This window comes from Camelus ferus, chromosome 16 (genome assembly GCF_009834535.1).
Source record: "Camelus ferus isolate YT-003-E chromosome 16, BCGSAC_Cfer_1.0, whole genome shotgun sequence".
In the NCBI taxonomy this organism is placed as follows: domain Eukaryota; kingdom Metazoa; phylum Chordata; class Mammalia; order Artiodactyla; family Camelidae; genus Camelus; species Camelus ferus.
Genome location: NC_045711.1, coordinates 47,060,226 through 47,078,645, shown reverse-complemented (window position 1 = coordinate 47,078,645; position 18,420 = coordinate 47,060,226). Strand labels below are relative to the sequence as shown.

At 41.5% G+C, this 18,420-nt stretch overlaps 1 protein-coding gene across 1 annotated transcript in view; it reads right to left on the bottom strand.

Moving 5' to 3' along the window:
* Positions 1 to 18,420, bottom strand: part of SKAP1 (src kinase associated phosphoprotein 1) — a 255,607-nt gene that overhangs the window by 31,950 nt on the left and 205,237 nt on the right. The window contains exons 5-9 of the mRNA XM_032457841.1: positions 12,608 to 12,685; positions 11,668 to 11,751; positions 8,868 to 8,992; positions 6,482 to 6,545; positions 4,161 to 4,355 (exon numbers count right to left, since the gene is read on the bottom strand). Of these exons, the coding sequence (XP_032313732.1) occupies positions 4,161 to 4,355; positions 6,482 to 6,545; positions 8,868 to 8,992; positions 11,668 to 11,751; positions 12,608 to 12,685 (546 nt within the window). The remainder of the gene's footprint in view (positions 1 to 4,160; positions 4,356 to 6,481; positions 6,546 to 8,867; positions 8,993 to 11,667; positions 11,752 to 12,607; positions 12,686 to 18,420) is intronic.

Genomic DNA, 18,420 nt, shown 5'->3' with positions numbered 1-18,420 from the left:
AAAAGAGCTCAATTCCAGCTGAGTCTCCTGGAGGCTGTCACTGAGGAGACATAGTTGAGCAGACCATGTAGGGTTTCATAGGCTGAGGGTGAATATTCTAGGTAGAAGAAATTGCATGATGCCTGTTTCGGTGCTGGCCCAAAGACAGAAAGGCCGGGAAGCTTGGAGGGGGCCAGATGGTGGCCTTGACTCTTCTTTGGTGCTCCCCTCATGGAGCGTTGCTTTGCTGTGAAACTGGAAATCGTTTCATCATAAACTTTGTGTTTCTGGTGTCTGCTTTCTTTCCTTAGACCTTCTACTCTCACCTTTCCCATTTCCTGTGGGTCTGGACAGTTGTACAGGGGGAAGGATAATTCCACAGAATGCTTGTTTCCATTTGATTCAAATTAAAAAAAGAACAGTTAAATGCTTTATTATAAAGCAATCTGGTTTCTGGGTCCACAATAGCCCTCCAGGGCAGCATGGGCAGCACTGGAATGTACACAGAAGCTCCCGGGGAGGGCTCTTTGTCCCTCCTTCCGTTTGCTCCCCTGAAATCTCTCTAGAGAACACAACCAGATTCTGTTGCCACCCAAGGCCCCAGTTACAGCTCTTCAGTGGTCTCAGGTGCCTTGCTGGATTCCAGGCTTGAGGCCCCAGACAAAGAGAAACCTGACCAAAGTTGTCCTTCTATGGAATCTCGACATGAAACTGGGCTTGTGTTAGGCTGTAAAATAATTTTGGGGCAGGGTGAGAGAGGGCTCAGAAAAGCCTCCCATTTTCCACATATTGCTTTAGCATTTCTTCGTTGGTAGTCCCCTACAGTTTAATCTACTGCAAATGAGATCTTAAAAATCAAGGGCCTCCATATTCTCATCACGGATGTTCAGAAACCCCACTGGTTACCAACCTTGAAACCATATCATCCAGGACTAACATTGTGGTCTTGGCTGAAAACCTCGAGTGCTCTGGTTTTCCCTCAAGGGAAGGAGAGTGCTAGCCACGTAGCAAATGCTAATTATCTCATGATTAATGTGAGGCAGTGCATTTAATTTGATGACCCATACATTATTTTGATTAGGAAAAAACATTTTTGCATTGACTTGGTATGTGTTACAGGCACTTTTCTTTCAACTAGGAAGCCTGTCGAAATGATATTCTGGAAGGGAGATCTCACTTACACGACCCTCCCCGTAGAGACAATGAGGCTTATGTAGGCTCCATCCCAAAGAGGAAGGATGAGCAGAACTGGCAAGGCTGAATATTGTCCACAGAGCACATTTACCTGTTATCTTGAGGCACATGTTAGGAGGCCCAAGTCATCTGACTATGGATGGGTATGCAATGTAAGCGCAATCCAACCTTACTGCCGGCTGGCCCTCCACCCAGCACCTGAGCAGAAGGCATGATCCACATTCCATCTGCTTAGGATTTTCAGTTTCATCTGCTTCACACACACAGCTGAAAATGTCCAACCAGACTGTCTCAGGTCGGGTTGGTGGAGGTGAGGAACGAGCCATCTCCCAATTCTTCAAGGAGGTAACATGTCCTATTTAAATACCAGCAAATGAATAATAGCCAGTAAATAAATACTGAATGCTCACTGTATGCCAGGGCTAAGGCTTTACACACATCACTTCCAGGCTTCTCACAGCATCCCTTTACGATAGTTACTATTGTTATCCCCATTTTATGGGTGGGGAAATCACACAGACACAGGGCAGATAACTTGCTCCAGGAGCAGATGGTGGAGCAAGTCCATCCTGAGACAGCCATGCTGGGTCTCACAGGCCACTGCTCGGTGGGTGGTCTTGTGAGATGGCAGCAGAGGGGAGACAGTGTCAGGCTCCCTCACATTCCCTCGCAGTTCCTCCAGGACTGGTAGTGTGGCACAGGCAAAACTAACAGCAATTTCAGATGCAACAAGCTAAGTGGCATGGACAGGAAGCTGGCTGATGGAGACTCGTGGCTGAAATAGTCATATCATAATTAAATGCCAATATATTCCACCTTCAATGCTGTCTCTAAAAACTGTGGTGGATAGAAGGTTTTGGGAAAGAACCTATTGGCTGGGTACAGCACTGTCCTCTGGAAACTTATACATAAGTTGGATGCCATTGTCCCAACCTGCAGAAGGAGACCCTGGGTTTCCTACTGTGTGGCCTTCACCACCTCCAAGGGACAGTTGTGAGCGTAGGGGAAGTGGTTTTCCTCAAGAAAGCAGACCAGTCTCCACACCCTTGGAGTCCAAACTGCTGTGAACTTTGGTGTAAATTGGCCTGATACCCTGGGCAGTACCGCAATGGCTGAGGGTGTGATTTTAAGAGTCTGGGGAAGGATGGCTGGGAAGAAGCCAGTCATATATTCACTGACCCACCTGGGGTAAGGTGAGGGTCTCAGACTCATCTGATTTCCTGAGGCCTCCTTCCCTTGACTCTCCTTTGCTCTGGGTGTCTGAACATCAGCCCCCTCTCCCGCCTGCTCTTTTGAGAGCTTCCAGAAGGCTGAGTGGTTCCGTAAGGTTTTCCCAGCTGTGACCCAAGTGGAGTGTCACCCAGATATTTCCCCCAGCCTGGCCAGGAGTGAGTGGAATGTGAGCTCCAGAGGAAGACTCTGGTCAAGTTGGGGAGTACATCTCCTTTTAGGGAGTGCTGTGAATCAGATCCATTTCTGCACCCTGCTGTTGCAATGGAGCAGACTGTGAAAGGGAAGATTCTCAGAGGAGCTGTGTTTTAATGTAGCAATTTGATTCAATTTTCCACTCTATAAAATTACCCATCACTGCTCGTTGCTTTCTAACAGACACCTTCACTCTTAATTTAACAATCCTATCGAATTCTGCCAGGGAAATTGGAAAAATTTATCACCTGTGAAATTTTATTTTCCTTTGGTTGTATCTGTTTTTGTAAAACTTCATTAACGACGATGACTTGCTGAGGAAATTATCATTTTTTTTTTAACTTCAGACACAAGAAGTGGCTCGACCTCAACCAAGATATCATTTGCATAATAAAACACAACAAAAAGGCTGGGGAACCTGGGACCGGCAGAGGCTGGAAGTGCTGGGAGAAGAAGCAGGCTCTCCTTGTGGTGGGCGAGGTCTCAGCAAGATCTGTAGCCACAGCCCTGCTCCTCGACTCAGGAAGCCATGACGTGGCCTCTCCCCCAAGGGAGAGATGAAAGTGGCTTTGACAGGGCTGGACCCTCTTCTTAGGAAGCCTTGAAATGCAAGTTGCTTACTGACAATGCTTTTTAGCAACCAGCCCTGTCTTCAGGGGCCTCAGTGTTAGGCTCACCTTAGTTCCTAGGGTTCATCTGGGATTGAGGCTTAAATTGCTATAAATTTAGGCTTAATTTGAATTTCTCAGCAGAGCCCTGAACTCCTGGCAAATTTCCACAGGAGCGATCTTTCTGAATGGACTTGAAGATTCAGCGTTCCTGTGGTCTAACTACCTCACAATTAAAAGGCTCTGGCTTCGTTTTTCCACAGTGTGACCCCCACTGTGCTCTGCACCGTTCAACAGCTGCTGTTATCCACACGAGAAGTGGCTGTGCGGAAGCAGTGATGATTACACATTTTTTGAGATCCAGTTATCATGCCTTTGGAAAAAAGAAATACGTACAGTGGACCTGCTGTAACAGTGGGCAGAGATCACACGTTAGGCTTATTAGTAAGAGATGCGATTTGATTCGTGGTGTATCTGAAGCAGGCAACAGTGCGCTGTGCTCTGCCAGGGTTTTACTGTGTTACTGAAAAGGGTTGTCCAGCATTCATCTATATTTCTTCAGTCTTTTCATATCCTTCATCATTTTGAGGCAACATTCCATTATTCCCACAATTACATAGAAAAGAAGTTCAAACTAGAGAGTTTTGATGACTCATCCCCAAACTTGCAGTAAACCAATGAAAACCAACATAAGTATTGACTCTTTAACCTGTTGACATTTGCAATAAATTACTTCACATGCAGAAATGAGAGATGCTCCCTGATCAACCTATCTTGTCCCCAGAGCAGGGGAGGCAGCGTCTGTGCTGGGAATCACAGAAGCTCCACAGAAACTTCCCTACAAGTCTCTCCTTTGGAGGTTTGGCTTTCTCTGGAGTTGTCAAAATTATATACTTCTACCAGGTCAAGAGTTTCTAAACTAGAGGAAGACGATTAGAAGATGAAATTTCTCACCTGGTAAGACTTCGTAAATATCTTCATCTTCTTTCTCCTCCGTGGGCTCTTTGAGCCCCACACTCCCAGGCAGAATAATGGGTCTGCTTTGGGAACCAGAATTTGGGGCGTCAAAACCATCAATATCATCATACATCTCTTCCTCTTCTTCTTCCTCCTCCTCCTCTTCATATGGAATGGTTAAGGAGCTCAGATCTGCCAGGGCAGAGATGAGAATGAATCAAGATAGGGAGAAAAAAGGAATACAGCAGGGAAGGAAAGAGGGAGAAGGGGGAGGAGGGATGAAAATAAAACATGTCAAAAGAAAATGAAACACTAGGTTAAGTGCTGTTATTTCTAATGCGGGCCGTGGTGGCAGGAAATCTACAGAAAAGGCCAGACTAGCACTGCGTCAGGTTTAAACCATCAACATAAATCCTTCCTTGCAATAAAACTTGATCAGGACGAAGCAGCCCTGAAAAGTATGGGTGTGCGAATGAGCACACGAGGCGAAGGGAAGAAAATAGGCCAGAAGAGGAAATGCCAGCGTGCCTCGCGCTGCTCGTCAAGTGGAAAACTGGAAGGGTGAGTGATGGCCTGTGGTTCTCCAGGGCGCACAGAGCCTGGGAACTATAGGTGGCTTCCGCAGGGGATCTGAGCTGTCACAAGCTCCTCTCCCCTGTGAGCTCATGCAGAATTATCACAGGTTTGTTTGTAAAGAGAAAAGCAGGCAAAGGTGGAAGAGGAAGAGAAAGTGGGATGTGGAAAAATATAACAGTAATACAAGACCAAATGGGATGGCTGAGCGATGTGGTTACCATGTCCTTTTGCAGCTGTACGGTCTGGCTGACCTTAAAGTGGGTCACTGCATAGAGGATGTTGAGCCATTACAGCACTGGGGAGCACAGGGCAGGAGAGGGAGATTGGTTTTTTATTTTAATGGGGAACTGGGAAGGTTCATTCTCTGACATGTAGTACAGAGTGCTCTCTGAAACTCTGCTGAGGGGCCTCTGCAGGATGGGCGAGAGCAGTCAGGGTGCTCTGGGGAAGGAAAGGATGGAGAGACATCCGACATTCATTTCCAAACACAATAAAACTGTTCCGCTTGATTAGGCTTTTAATAAAGATTTCACAACTATTTTCATCTCAATTCTGATGCCACCTCATATGAGGAAGGGATCAAAGACACATTTGTGGCTTAAACCATATGTTATTATTTTGTTTGTTTTAAAATAAAATGGAATGAATAATTTCTTCAATGTGGGATTCTGAAAGTACCACAGGGTACAGCTCAATAAAGCTGCTTTGAGTTTTATTGAGGTTTACACACTTAGGGGTATATTACACGCATAAATCCAAGGCACCTAGATGAGAGTGTACCCTGTAGTCTCGCCATCAATGTTCATGTTTGCCTAGTTCTAGTCTATTATACGTGACGCTCTTGGTAGATGCAATCGTTTGTTCTTGTGATAGCAAAGGCATAAACTGAGTAAAATTGGCAATTGTAATTAAAGCTCTGGTGCTTCCTTCTTTTTATCCACAATAAAAACTTATAGCAAAATAAAAAAACGAAGATGAAAAGGCTTGATGTTTTTAGGCTGATGCACTTCTCCCTAGGTCTTGGGCCATGGATGAAGTTGGTGTTTCTGCCTTTCTTCAGAGGCAGGGTCCTGCCATGGTGTATCATGAGGGTTATCTGATGCCAAGCGGCAGACTCAAGGTTGGCTGCTTCTACCTGCCAAGTCGCTCCCAGACAAGGCTTCCTGGGCCACTGTCACTGCTGTGTCTACAGGCTGGCCAGCAGAGGGTACTCTAAGAGCAATCATTTAACATCTTCAGGCAAGATTCTTCCCATCCAAAGCAAGGAACATTTTATTGTGGTTTGGGAAATTGCAATTTGTTTTTAATGTCTGATGTTCTTGAAGGCCACCTAGATGTGTTTAGATTTCTATTTCCCACTAAGACTAAAACTAGGAGGTTTTGGACCTACACCACATCTAGATGACTTAGGTATCACGAATTTCTTTCCCAGAATACAATGGGTTAGGGGACATTGAATTAAGCTGAACTGGTTTTCAGAATCTCCTTTTCTGGTGATTACAAATATTACAGACTTGCCTGTAGGTAGGTGGATGAGCAAGAATGATATTAGAGGTCATCTCCAGGCTGATGGCTTCTTTTCCTTCTGATTCATACATGGTACTATTTGTTGTCCGCACATGAGGGACATGGTAGGCAGAATGGACAGATAAATAAATACTGAAGCCTATGGATTATATTTATGCAATATAACTTCAACCACAAATGCTCTCAAATACTGTTTCTGTAATAATGATACTTACCCTTTAATAAGAAACTTATTTGATCCACCCAGTCTCTGGCTTCAGCTGGATTAGAGGCTGTAAACTAGAGAAAAATTGGTGAATTAACTTATCACTTTCACTAAAATTCCCATGAATCCTACAGGGAGGTTCAAGGGGAGGAACTTTGTGAGTTGAGTTGCAGTTAAGTTGGAAGCTCTGAATATGGATTTTTTTGCCTGCTTAACACATAGAAAAAAGATTAAAATCTCTCTCAAATTGATTTTTTTCCTTCAGCAATTTTGCATACCCAATGTTGACAGCTGGATTTGAGTCCAGAATTCATGTTCATGTGCATTCATTCATCTGATTACCCACTCATTCATTAGGCATTTGTTGAGAACAGTTTACAGGGAAAAAAAGGCAAACCCAAATTCCTGACTTCAAAGAATAATGCAAATGCATCAGTACTGGAGACGACATACACTCTTGATATGGGGACACTACAAAGTAGGTACATTGTTAAAAGCTGGATATTGAGAGAAGACAGAGAGTACTTATTGTTGCCTATGGGAAGCCAGGGAGGCTTGTTAAAGTAATACTGTTTTGGTTGGATTTTAAAAGAGTTGGTGGAAACTGACTTGTGGAGGGAGCGGGACATGTCAGGTAGGGAGAACCAGCTGCCAAAGATTAGAAATGAGAACACCATGCATAGTAAAGGTAGGCAGACCAGCTTGACTAGGTAACAGTAACAGATGAAGCTGGAGAACCGAGATCAGAGAAGAATTGATGAAAGGGTTCTGAGTACTAGGAATTCAGATGTAAAATGTAGGCAACAGGAAGCCACTGTAAATCTAGCAAAAGGAGTGGGAGATTCTTTCATTAGTTGTGAGTAGGAGAGAATAAAATAGGGAGAAATTAGAGAGAGAAGACCAGCTAGAAGACTTAACTAGTCTTCTGGGTGAAGCGATAGGGACTTAACTATTGTGATGGCTGTAGGAATAAATCAGAAGGGAAAGATTCAAAGGATATTGTAGAGGAAGAATCCACAGACCATGGTGATGACTTGGATTCAGTGGGCCAAAGAAAAGAAGAAGTAAACAAACTCTACATTCTGATTCACAAAACAGGCCAGTCAAGCATCAAGCTTTAGTAATTTTTTCTTTTAAATGAATCTATTTGAAATGATTGTTCCTGAAAAACCTTTTTATTATCTGGCTATGATGGTAAGATAAAGATATGTGCTGTATAGGAAACCTAGATTCCTGCTTAAAACTTATTAATGGACACGGTCATTCTTGATTTCTTAAAAATATATTTCTATAAAAATGTCTAGGGAAACTGACTTAGACTTACATAAATTTTACTTGGATGAGGCACAATCAGAACTGATAGAAATCACGTAGATACACACCCAGTGCATACATCTGTATTATATATATCTATAAAAGACTCTATAGGAAAGTTTAGTTTAAATTAAAAAAACCTTTTTTTGGAATTGCATAATTAAGACCTAGGTCATTTATTGAAGTAAGTGTTAGGATACTGTAGAATCATAAATGGATGAGTGCTGAGAAAAATTTGAAGAGGCAAAGGGTTATTCAAGTAGTTAATATAAACCTTAGCATGGCTTTTCTCTTTGTCATAAGTTAACCAAAGTTTTTCTAAATTGCTTTAGTAAAACTGTGATAAAAATACCCAACGAGCAGGAAACAATAGGCGTATATACACATGTAAAAGTATATTTTTGGTGAAAATCACTATATTCCCATAGTCAGATATTTGTTTTGTTGCCTTAATTAATTTTATAATAGGTAATAAATGCATTACCTATTATATTACTTTTTATAGTATATCAAAATATATAAAAATGAACACAGTGAAGAATGTCTTTCTCACCCGCACTCAGGTCCTCTTGTTCCTCACTTATCACTCTTTCTACTCAGTAATCATTCCTGCCAGTATCTTAGAAATCCTCCAGAGATGTGTGGTGCATCTACATACAGGAAGATTATTTTGGAGAGCAAGATGAATATGGGAAAGTAAATTATTTTTCACTCTACAGTCAGATTTCTCTTTTTCTGGGTTTCATGAAAGGAAGTGAAGATAACCAGTTGAAAAATAAAGAGAGTAGGAGTTAAAGTCATGAAATTAGACTATGAATAAAGAATTGCAATAGACAAGACTCTCACCTATGGGGTGAGACTGAGGTGGTGGGGGATGAAGAGACGGACGCCAAGCAAAGACAGTATCTGAGATGTAGGTGGCGACAGATGGGTGGGCATGGCATGCCAAGGAGAAAGCTCTTGGTAAGAAATGAGAGGTAATGGAGAAAGGATGGAACCCAGCATAGCAACCACGGCTCACATGCAACATGGAGTGAAACTGCAACACTAATGAGGATCTCCATCTCCTCGGCTCAACCTACCTCATAGCTGCGCCTATCCTGGGAGGTCAGCTCAAAGCAGGATTCTTTCTTGGAATCTTTTCGCAGGTAGGGGGCCATCCGTACACTGTAGCCCTTAATGAGAAAGGTCCCTTTGGGCTGCTTGCCTGCAAGACAGGAAAGCTCTCTGTATCTCTAGAGAGATGCAACTGCCAAGGGAGGGCATCTTCTCTCGTATGTAAAATCAAAGCACAGAAACAGCTGTTACATCCCCGAGGAACCACAATAGTCAAGGAAAGGTTATTAAGGGAGCTTAAGAAGAGGCTACTGCGACAGTGAGGCAGATATCACTGCCAAGCTAGGGAAATGCAACATGAAAGGTTATTTTGCCAAAAGAGTACAACAGAGACAGAGAATTTATTAGAATGTTAAGAGATCTATAATAACAGAAAGAAGGAATTATTACAGCAGGGAGAGTGTGGCTGTAAACGGGAGGCTCTGGAAGGTGATTATAGAGCTGAAACATTATTATCAGGGCCAGCAGAGCTCACATTTGAGGGGAAGGGACAGCTGCGCAAGGGGGCATTATAAGTTCCCGGGAACTCCTCCTCTGCCCTGTGTAGCTTTTGGGCCAGACTGCTCTCCCTCTCCTGCTGGTCAGGAGGGAATTTATGTTAGCAGGAGAATAATGAAAACTCAGTATTTTAGTCCCCTTGGCAGAGGTCAAATTGGGAAGAAGCAGAGAACTGTTGAGTACCATTACCTGATGAGGAAGGAGATAAAAGGAAAAGGACCCTAAGAGAGGGAAAGGATAGACTACTCTGCCTGTCACTCTCTTTAAAAAATATATTAGAAACAGGAAAAGAGGGGGGTGGTCTCCAAGCATTCTGTGCCCTTATGGTGTGGTTCGGGCAGAGCATGTAGAATGGAACCACAGTGTCTGGGTGATGCTTTCTGTCCTGGGTCATGTGGAATGAGTTGCTTAATAAGGGCTTTTTGATGATGATGATGAGACAGATGGCAGTGGGAAGACAATATTAAGAGAAAAGAAAAGAAAAAGAATCTGTCTTTACCTGGTTGAGCTAAAAGAAATACACAAACACTCCGTACTTACTAAGAAAATGTTTTGGGCACAATAAGGAGTAACTGGCGAGAAGGGAGCCATGCAACAGTGCTTTTTGACACCAGAATCTTTTTTGTTAAAGTATCTGTCCTTGTTCTAACTGGCCACTAAAACGTTTCGTTGTTTCTTTGGTCACTGGATTTTATTTCACTCTGATGGCAAAATGGTCAATAAAAGTCTCCAAGCCTCTCGCTCTTGCTCTCCCCCCTCACCTTGAGTAGAAAGGATTCTGAATGAACGAATGTGATAACGGGTTTTATATCCAGATATGCCAACCATGTATATAAATGCAAGGGAAATGGTGGACATTTTATTTTTTTTACAAGGGCATAAATGTTATGTTAGTTTGAAGGTTTAAAATAAGAAAATAACACCTGGTTGGCTTGTATGCCTAGAATTCAGGGGAGAAATCATAGTTGCTGAATTTGAGAGTGGGCTGGAGGTTGGAAGGATGCAGGAAGACTTGTTACTCAGGTTTTGAGCAATGCTGCTCTCATTTCCAAGTAGGGCTTCACACTTACCCCTCTGTGGGAAAGGCTCTGAGGAATCGTGATGTTGAACCCAAGATGAAGGTCAGTGACACCTGTTGCAGGCAGAGAGGCAGAGTGAGGTAACTGCCTCGAAAGCCAAGGGGCAAATTCCATATCACTTAGCAAACTTGTTCTTTCTGCTACCTTAGTGTTCAAGGTGCAGGAAGTCCAAAGGCAGCTGGGTAGATACCTGATTATTCTCTAGACTGGATATCCAGACATTGGGAGAGAAGTAAGTCCAGGAAAGAAGGAAGGGACGAGAAACAGAAAATTCTTGGAGGGACAATAAAGGATCTCCTTTGGATCACTGGCCTCTGTAAGAAGGTGGCAGAGCCTAAAGAAATCCCCCGCAAGAATTGCTACTTTACTTTATCTCCCTCTTGCTTTGTAGAATTACTCCCGGGGCTGTCTAATTGCAGGAGCATATCCCCTATTTGAAAGTTTGCATCCACCTACAATGTTAACTTTTATCTTGTATTTATTTGTAGCCGCCTCCAATTTGTGCTTATATCCTCTGTTCCTTCTCACGAGCTGAGCAAATGTGTTAAGCATGGATGAGAGGTCTTCTAGGGATAGCTCATGAGTGCTGTGCTTGACTGAGTCAGTGGTGGCTCATTAAGAAGCTGCTTCTGGCTTGAGTCAACACTTCGCTGCTGCTGCCATCTGGCTGCAGGGTGTCTCCTGGGCTCAGCAACCACCTGGGTCTCAGTACTCCACAGCTCTAGGGATGTCCACTGGATTACTTCCCAGGAGCCAGTAGGATAAAGTTTGGAGCATGCTCTTAGAGAGTATGGGTTCAAGGGTTCCATTTCTGGGTCATTGGTAAGCTGTTAAAATCTTCCTCAGAATTAATTTTTTCAATATTTTAACTATATTATTAATGCCCATAAAGTGTTAGAGGTTTTCTTTTAATGCCAAGGTGCTCAACTTCAATAATGTGTTGTTATTAGTCATAATAAAAGGTGACCTTTTAATATGCTGACCACACTATCCTAGAGTTTAAAGGGAATGTAATTTCTAAATTGGCATCTGAGTTTTTGGTGATGAGCAATGTATTATTTACCTAAGCTTTTTTCTTTCCCAAGCATGTTCCTTTATGGGTGTTAGTTAAGGACTGCTAAGTTGAGATCTAAGTGCTTGAGAATTTACGAAGGAGTGAGATGCTGCTGTGCAAATGAAGAACACTTACTTTTCTCATTAGCATAGTAGTAGAAGAGGCCTCTGCTGACAACACACCATCGCTTCTGCCACTCCGAACCAAAGAAACTGTGATCTAAACGGGACAGCAGTAAGGGACATAAATTCAGGTAACTACAATCACTGAAGAGTCCGTAAAATCCAACAACACACAGTCCAGTGTATTATTGTTTTATTTCCCACGTTAATGGACTGTAAAACCCTCCCTTTCACTCCCACAGGTTATCCCATATTGACTCAGAGTCCAGAGGGCTCACTCAGTTAAAGGTCCAAGTTCTAAACAGGTTTTGCCTGCTCTGACCCCTCACAGCTCTCTCTCTATTTTCCCTTTATGTCTTTCAGATTCTAATCTCATCCTGTACTTTTAAAATTCTCCATGAGATCTTTATGTGTTGCCTTTTAGCAAACCAAAATGATGCTCCAGGCCGTGGGCATAAGAAAGGCTTTCTTTGTGCTAAAGTCAATTTGCCCAAGTATTACACCTGGTATTCCAACCCAAGTAGTACCTTTTCTAATCAAATGCATGAAAGCTGAAGATTTGGGCTTGTCTGAACCTTGGAAGTGGGCCGCTTCACATATGATATAAAAACTACACTCTTGGCAACCTAGTTTCAGTCTTTATGGGAGCACACTGAGAGATGAGAACAAAATATAGTCAATCATTCATTTATTCAACATGTATTTGTTTAAGCATCTGCTGTGTACCAGGTGAGTGGAACCAATCCCTATGCTGGTAAAGAGAAGATTTTGAACCATCTCTCGTCAGCCTACCCATGAACACCAGACTTCTTTCCTTTTCTTGCCTTCCTTTTGCCTTGCACCTGCCTGGTACAGTATTGGGCACAAGAAGGCACCCGCCCATGCTAGCTCTCTTTCTCCTCGTTTCCCTTCTTTTCTTGGAATATTCTGAGATCTGGGGGTCTAATCAGTACCTTTGCTTTTCTTCTCTAAGTATCCTTGCTTGATGATATTATCAAGCTCTTGAGCTCCTCTTGTGATGTCTTCCATTCCTAAAAGGAACAAAAGCAAAATGTTTTGTTGAAATCTGACAGAATTTTCATTTATTTGGGCCACTTGAGATAATCCAGATTAATGAAGGGGGGTTAAGAAGGGCTATTGCTTAAATACGACGCAAAATAAAACAATTTCCAGATGACTTGGGTTGGGGAGTAAATTTTCTTTCTTCCTAATTATATCTAATGTTAAAATTGCTTAAAATGATCTAAACATGCATTAGTTTGTGCAAGGGGAGGTAGCCTAAATATGTATGGACTGACAAGAAAAGGACTCCAGAGAGTTAAGAATTTGCTTAAATAAACCCACACTCACCTTTTCCTAACAAGCAGAAAGCTACCTTAGTGAACATGATTTTCACCAAGTTCACACAAAGAAGGGCTATGCAAAGCTGAACTTGGCCATAACTGCCAAATCCTGGTTTTGTCAAAATAAAGGAAAGAGTCTAGGAATGGTAGAAGCCCTTTACACAGAGAAGACCTGGAGCTGACATCAGCCTTTAATCGTACGCCGCTAACATTTGTGGCTTTCAATTAGCCTGGTTAGGTGCAAATTTATTGAGAAGTCAAGATTCCAATCTATCTCCCCCCACTGGGGTTTAGACTCATTTTACAGAAGGGAGGGGCAGAGGATAAAGAGGAAGAAATTTATTCCTTAAAAAAATAAAATGAAACAAGAACAAAACAAAACAAAAACAATTAAAAATGCAACTCTATATTTCTTAATTAGGAGAAATGAAGAGAGTGAGCTAGCATAATCCTAATATTTATTCTTTTATTTATTCCCCAAACTCAAATCTCTTTTGGTTTGTCTTAAAAAAATTTAGAAAGCAACAAAATATAAACCAAATTAAGGTACAACACATATGAAATGACGGGAGCATCTTTCCAATATCTGGAAACTCTTGAGTGGAATAAGTTTTTTTCAATCACACATTTGTTTTCTGAACAACTACAACAACTAACATTTATTCAGTGGTGGCTATGAATGGGCACTTTGCTCAGTGCTTTACATACTTCTTGTTTAAAAATAACATTTAAGACAACTTAAAATGCAACGAAAATTACCTTTTGCTTCTAAGCTGTTTCAAGTTTAGTTTTAAAAATGTAGATCAGGGGAGCTTCTCTTTTTCTTTTTTAGCGTGTCTAAGTGCCTGATTCTTTATCCTATCCATCCTTACTGTCAACTTCCTTGTTCATGGACTGTTTTCATTTGTGAGTTTTACAGTTAGCAAACTCTGTGACTGCTATAAATCCTACCAGATGGGTCTCAGGGTGCACACATGAGATGAACAGCAGCAAAGGAAAGTTCATTTGGCTAGAATTCTTTCATTTCTTCCACCTCTCTGAAAATTCTAATATCTCTTTGAAAATGCTCCCCAAGAAAACAGAAGCAGATCCTACTGAGGGTGAGGACCTGGTATGGTTTAGAAGGCCCTTTGAAGGAGAGCCCATCCTCTCTGCAGCGCTGTCAAAAAATTGCTCCTAGAGGCCCAATAATTAAATGAAAGACACAGGAAATAAGAAAATCAGGATCCCCTAAACCCTAAATCCATCTTTCTTCCTAGGTTTTTTTTCTTTTTTTAAGGTCTTGTTAAACTTAGAGACACAGCTTCTTGTTAAAGATGCCGAGAGTCTGAATCATAAAAGACATGTTAAACGTTCTATTAGAATTCAAAGCTCCTTTTTTAATGCAAATCTAAATGCCATTTTATGGAACATCTATAATTATGAAAATGGGAAGACATTGCCTTGTGTGTGGGGAGAGTCTGTGAGTATGAATATTACATTAATGTGCCCACACCAGCTCACTGATCCTGCTGGCAGGAGCATAAAAAATGCTTGAGTGAAACTTTTATTTAGATGTTAAGACTCTAGGCCCCAGCGGGGTGACAGAGACAGTCCCTGTGAGTTGCCATCAGAGAAAGAGCTTGAATTGAATTACCCAGGGGGGAGGGAAGTAGTGATGAGCACTGCTTCGCTTATTTAATTTCATTTACTTTCAGTACATTATCAGCATGAGGCTTTTTTCTCCCCACCAACTGAAACCCAAGAATGCCACCACCAAGAAAACAAAGACATAATGCAGCAGAGATGTTTGAATTCCAAGTCACTAATTTTAGGAGACTAGGGACAGCACCATTACCACCTTCTCACCCCAAAAGTCACACTTGGTTTGCTAAAATTGGGCACTGAATGAGCCCAATTTTGCTGAATTTCTTCTCTTGGTCATTTACCAACAAGATTCTTAAGAGTAAGAGAGCTGGGAACACAGTATTTCATATGCTATGTTTTTGTAAAAAGTGTTATGCTGCTTTCTTATTAGAGGGAATCTGTATTAATGAGCTCTCTTTCCTGGTTTCCCTTACGGGCAGTGGAAAAAATGGGATTATAGATGAAGTTTGGAATGGCTCTGGAAAAAATCAGATCAAATCAATCTTTAGTCTATCGATTGTTTTCTATGTACAAGGCACTCTGTGGTGAGTACAGTAACAGAATTCTCATGTAAAGCTGACCCTGAGCTCAATGTCATTTGCTCCACAATCTATCAGATTAATTCAGATGGGATCCAGATCTGTCCCAATCCTAGATGGGAAGCCGCTGTGGCAATCAAGCTATCTCCTCTTTCAGTGTCAGCTGAGGGTCCCACTGATGAAGAACTGGTGATTTGGAGAATACACATGTTAGCCACGGTCCTGGGTGGTGAGGCAGGAGGAGTCCTGTATGCCTGAATTCACTCCTACTGGCAAATGAACCAGATCAGCAGAGCTCCTTAATGTGTAATAGCAAGTATGTAAATACTTTGTAGGATGGTAATAAAAATAGGAAGAAGCTACAAACAATTGCATGAGTTACTGTTTTAATGCAAAAACATTTATGTTTAAGTATACAATTTTTTAAAAAATTGAGGCTTTTTGTCCATTACCTGAAAAAAGATGTTAATTTAAAAAATAGAAATGATTTAGATTTATTGGGAATAAATGGCCCTTTGGAGAAATCTAAGGGGGTATCATATTATATCTGCACAATACAGAATTATATCAGTGTCATAATCTCTCTCTACCATGGCACTTAACTAAATCTCTCAGAACGGCCCATATAAAGAAAAAATTCACCTAGCTGAAGGATGTGGGGCCATACAGATACGATCAACAGAGAAGCGTGTTATCCAGAAGTGATGGCCACCCAACTTTTATGGCAGGTGAAGATAAAAGAATTTCTCAGTCATCTTTTTCTCCTCATCCAGAGTCCTTTAAACTCTTGTATCCCACCCATACCAACTATGCAGTAAAAAACGACAGAGTAGGAGTCCATCTCTCAGCACTAAACATGACTCCTCAGTCAGCCATGCACAGCGACAACAATGGGGACCCTTTGGAGTGTGATACATTTCCGTAAAGCAGTCAATAAAAAAGACACGGGAGCTTATGTGAGTCACGGCCTATTTAATCAGCAGCATTCTAGCCCACTGAGAAAAGAGAATTGGAGAAATCAGTTGGCACCACCACAGCACAAGGCTAATAGCATGAGAGGCCACACAATTTCTACTGCAAAAAGGTTGCAGCCCCTACAGAACAAACCAGTGCCCACAAACTTTCACTATAGGTAGCTGGCTTGCTCTCTTGCTCAATTGACTTGAAATGAAAATCAGTGATTAAAAAAAAAAATCATTTGTTCAACTCTTTCCCCTCCCTAAATTGTAGGCTTCTCCCATCCTCCCCTTTCCTTTTAATATAAGTTTCTTTTCAGTTGTTTGAAGAAGGGGCCAAACCAACTCCACCCTAGAGACTGAAGCTAACAGGTGTGAATCAGACAGGGTGAAGTTACCAGGTTCCTTCGTTAAAGTATCCGTGATAAAGGATAAAGGGGAGTTGGGATGGATGAGGTTGGAGAAAATCTAATATTTGAAGGCTGGGAATGGTCAGGTTCCACTTGCGATGCCAATTCACTCACAGATCACTGGTGTGTGTGTGCATTTGCAAAATGACACACAGACACTTCACAACGCCGCCACTGGAGAAGGGGAAAGGGGGCACTGAAGGTAGGGTGGGTGGTGTAGTTTTCTCCTGTTTGGTGGATGCTGATCCCCAATCTGTTCGCTAAACCCTCTCTTTTGTATTTGGTTTCTGAGCCCTTCTTCAAAAGTTCATTACTGTTTCTCCTCAGCCTCTTGCATTTCTGGGTTATTTTTTGCTTTTTTCCCCTCAATTGTTAGGAACTAGCCAATAAATGGCAGTTTGAGGTATCTGGTGTTCATCTTCTGCACATGATGCCAACAGGGAAGTTGGTTTCAAGGACTCTTCCTTCATTAGTACCTTGGGACAGGTTTACATAATTCTTAAACTTGTGTGGCTCCATTCGATATCTACTTGAGTCTACCCTCACTCCTTATACTTTTCTGTCTTTGTGCTTCACTTATTAAGGAATTTAGACCAACACAAGTAAGGTGAAAAATTCTAAATCATTAATAATAGGTAGAAGATCTAAAAGTTTCAAAGACATAGAAGCCACTCAAACAAACAGCTTTAATTTCATGAAGAAATAAACTGGGTAGCAGATGAAAGGAAGGAATTGAACACAATGTACTTTCAAGAGGTCAACAGATACAGAGGGCAAAAATAAAAAAAAGTAAGAGAGTGCAATAAAAGGATATGCAAGGTAAAGGAAACACAAGAGGAAGAAACCTGGAGCTCTCAAAAATTTGCTGCTTGGTGACCATTTGTAAGGCCTCTTCTGACAAAAGTGATGTTTAGAAAAGAGAAGCCGGTTCCAGGGTAGGGCTCATACAGGAGCCTTGGTCGTGATTCGTTTACTCTTTAAGGAAGAAGCCCTGGTGTAAAAAGAAGATTTTTAAGCTAAATATCCAAAATGGTTTCTTTTCATAAAACAGTCCATCAATAATGCCAAGCTACAAGGTAACATATAGAAACCATTAATATTCATGGTGTATGAAGAACCTTCTTGTTTCCACAAAGAGGCACCACACTAACTACCACAGAGGCCTGTGGTCTAAGGGGTGCTCCTCTTCCATGTCTTCACTTTCTGTGGGATTTTACTCATAAGAAGTGAAAGTATTGGGAGAAAGCCCCTCCAACTCCACGTATAACTTCACACTAATTCTAACACCTAAATAAATAGGAAGATAAACAGCATCTGGTAGGTAAATAGTTCATTTTAAAGAAAGACTAATTCAGTATAAAAATCCATTGATTCTTAATCATGGTATCAGGACACATTGGTGTCCTTTGATCGGTTGAAGGTGTTGATCTAAATGGCAGAGATTTTGAATAATTCACTTTAAGAATAAGAATGGATTTAAAGTTTTTGTATAATAATACCACTCATTTGCATTCAATACGCTTTCTTAAGGGGAAAAGTCAATTAAAAATAACTTATAGCGTATCTTATTTATGCCACAGTCTATGGTGATTAAACACATCTGATGTACTATTGTAATTGTGGCAATCAAGAATTCCCACAGAGCTTTATTTCCTTGAAAAAAATTGTGTTTCTTCAAAATCGTGGGTGTTCCTGGAAGTGGGTTGAGCAAATGAATGTTGGAGGGCATGAGTTATGGTGGGAAAAAGGCTGCGAATTCATGCAATCTCCAGACAAACTGTTTAATCCCAGGAAGCCTCTATGTCTTCTGAGTTGATCGATGACATATCTTTTACTGAGCACCTTCAGCTTTATTTTTATCCTAAGAATCCATCCTTAATATAGAATCACAA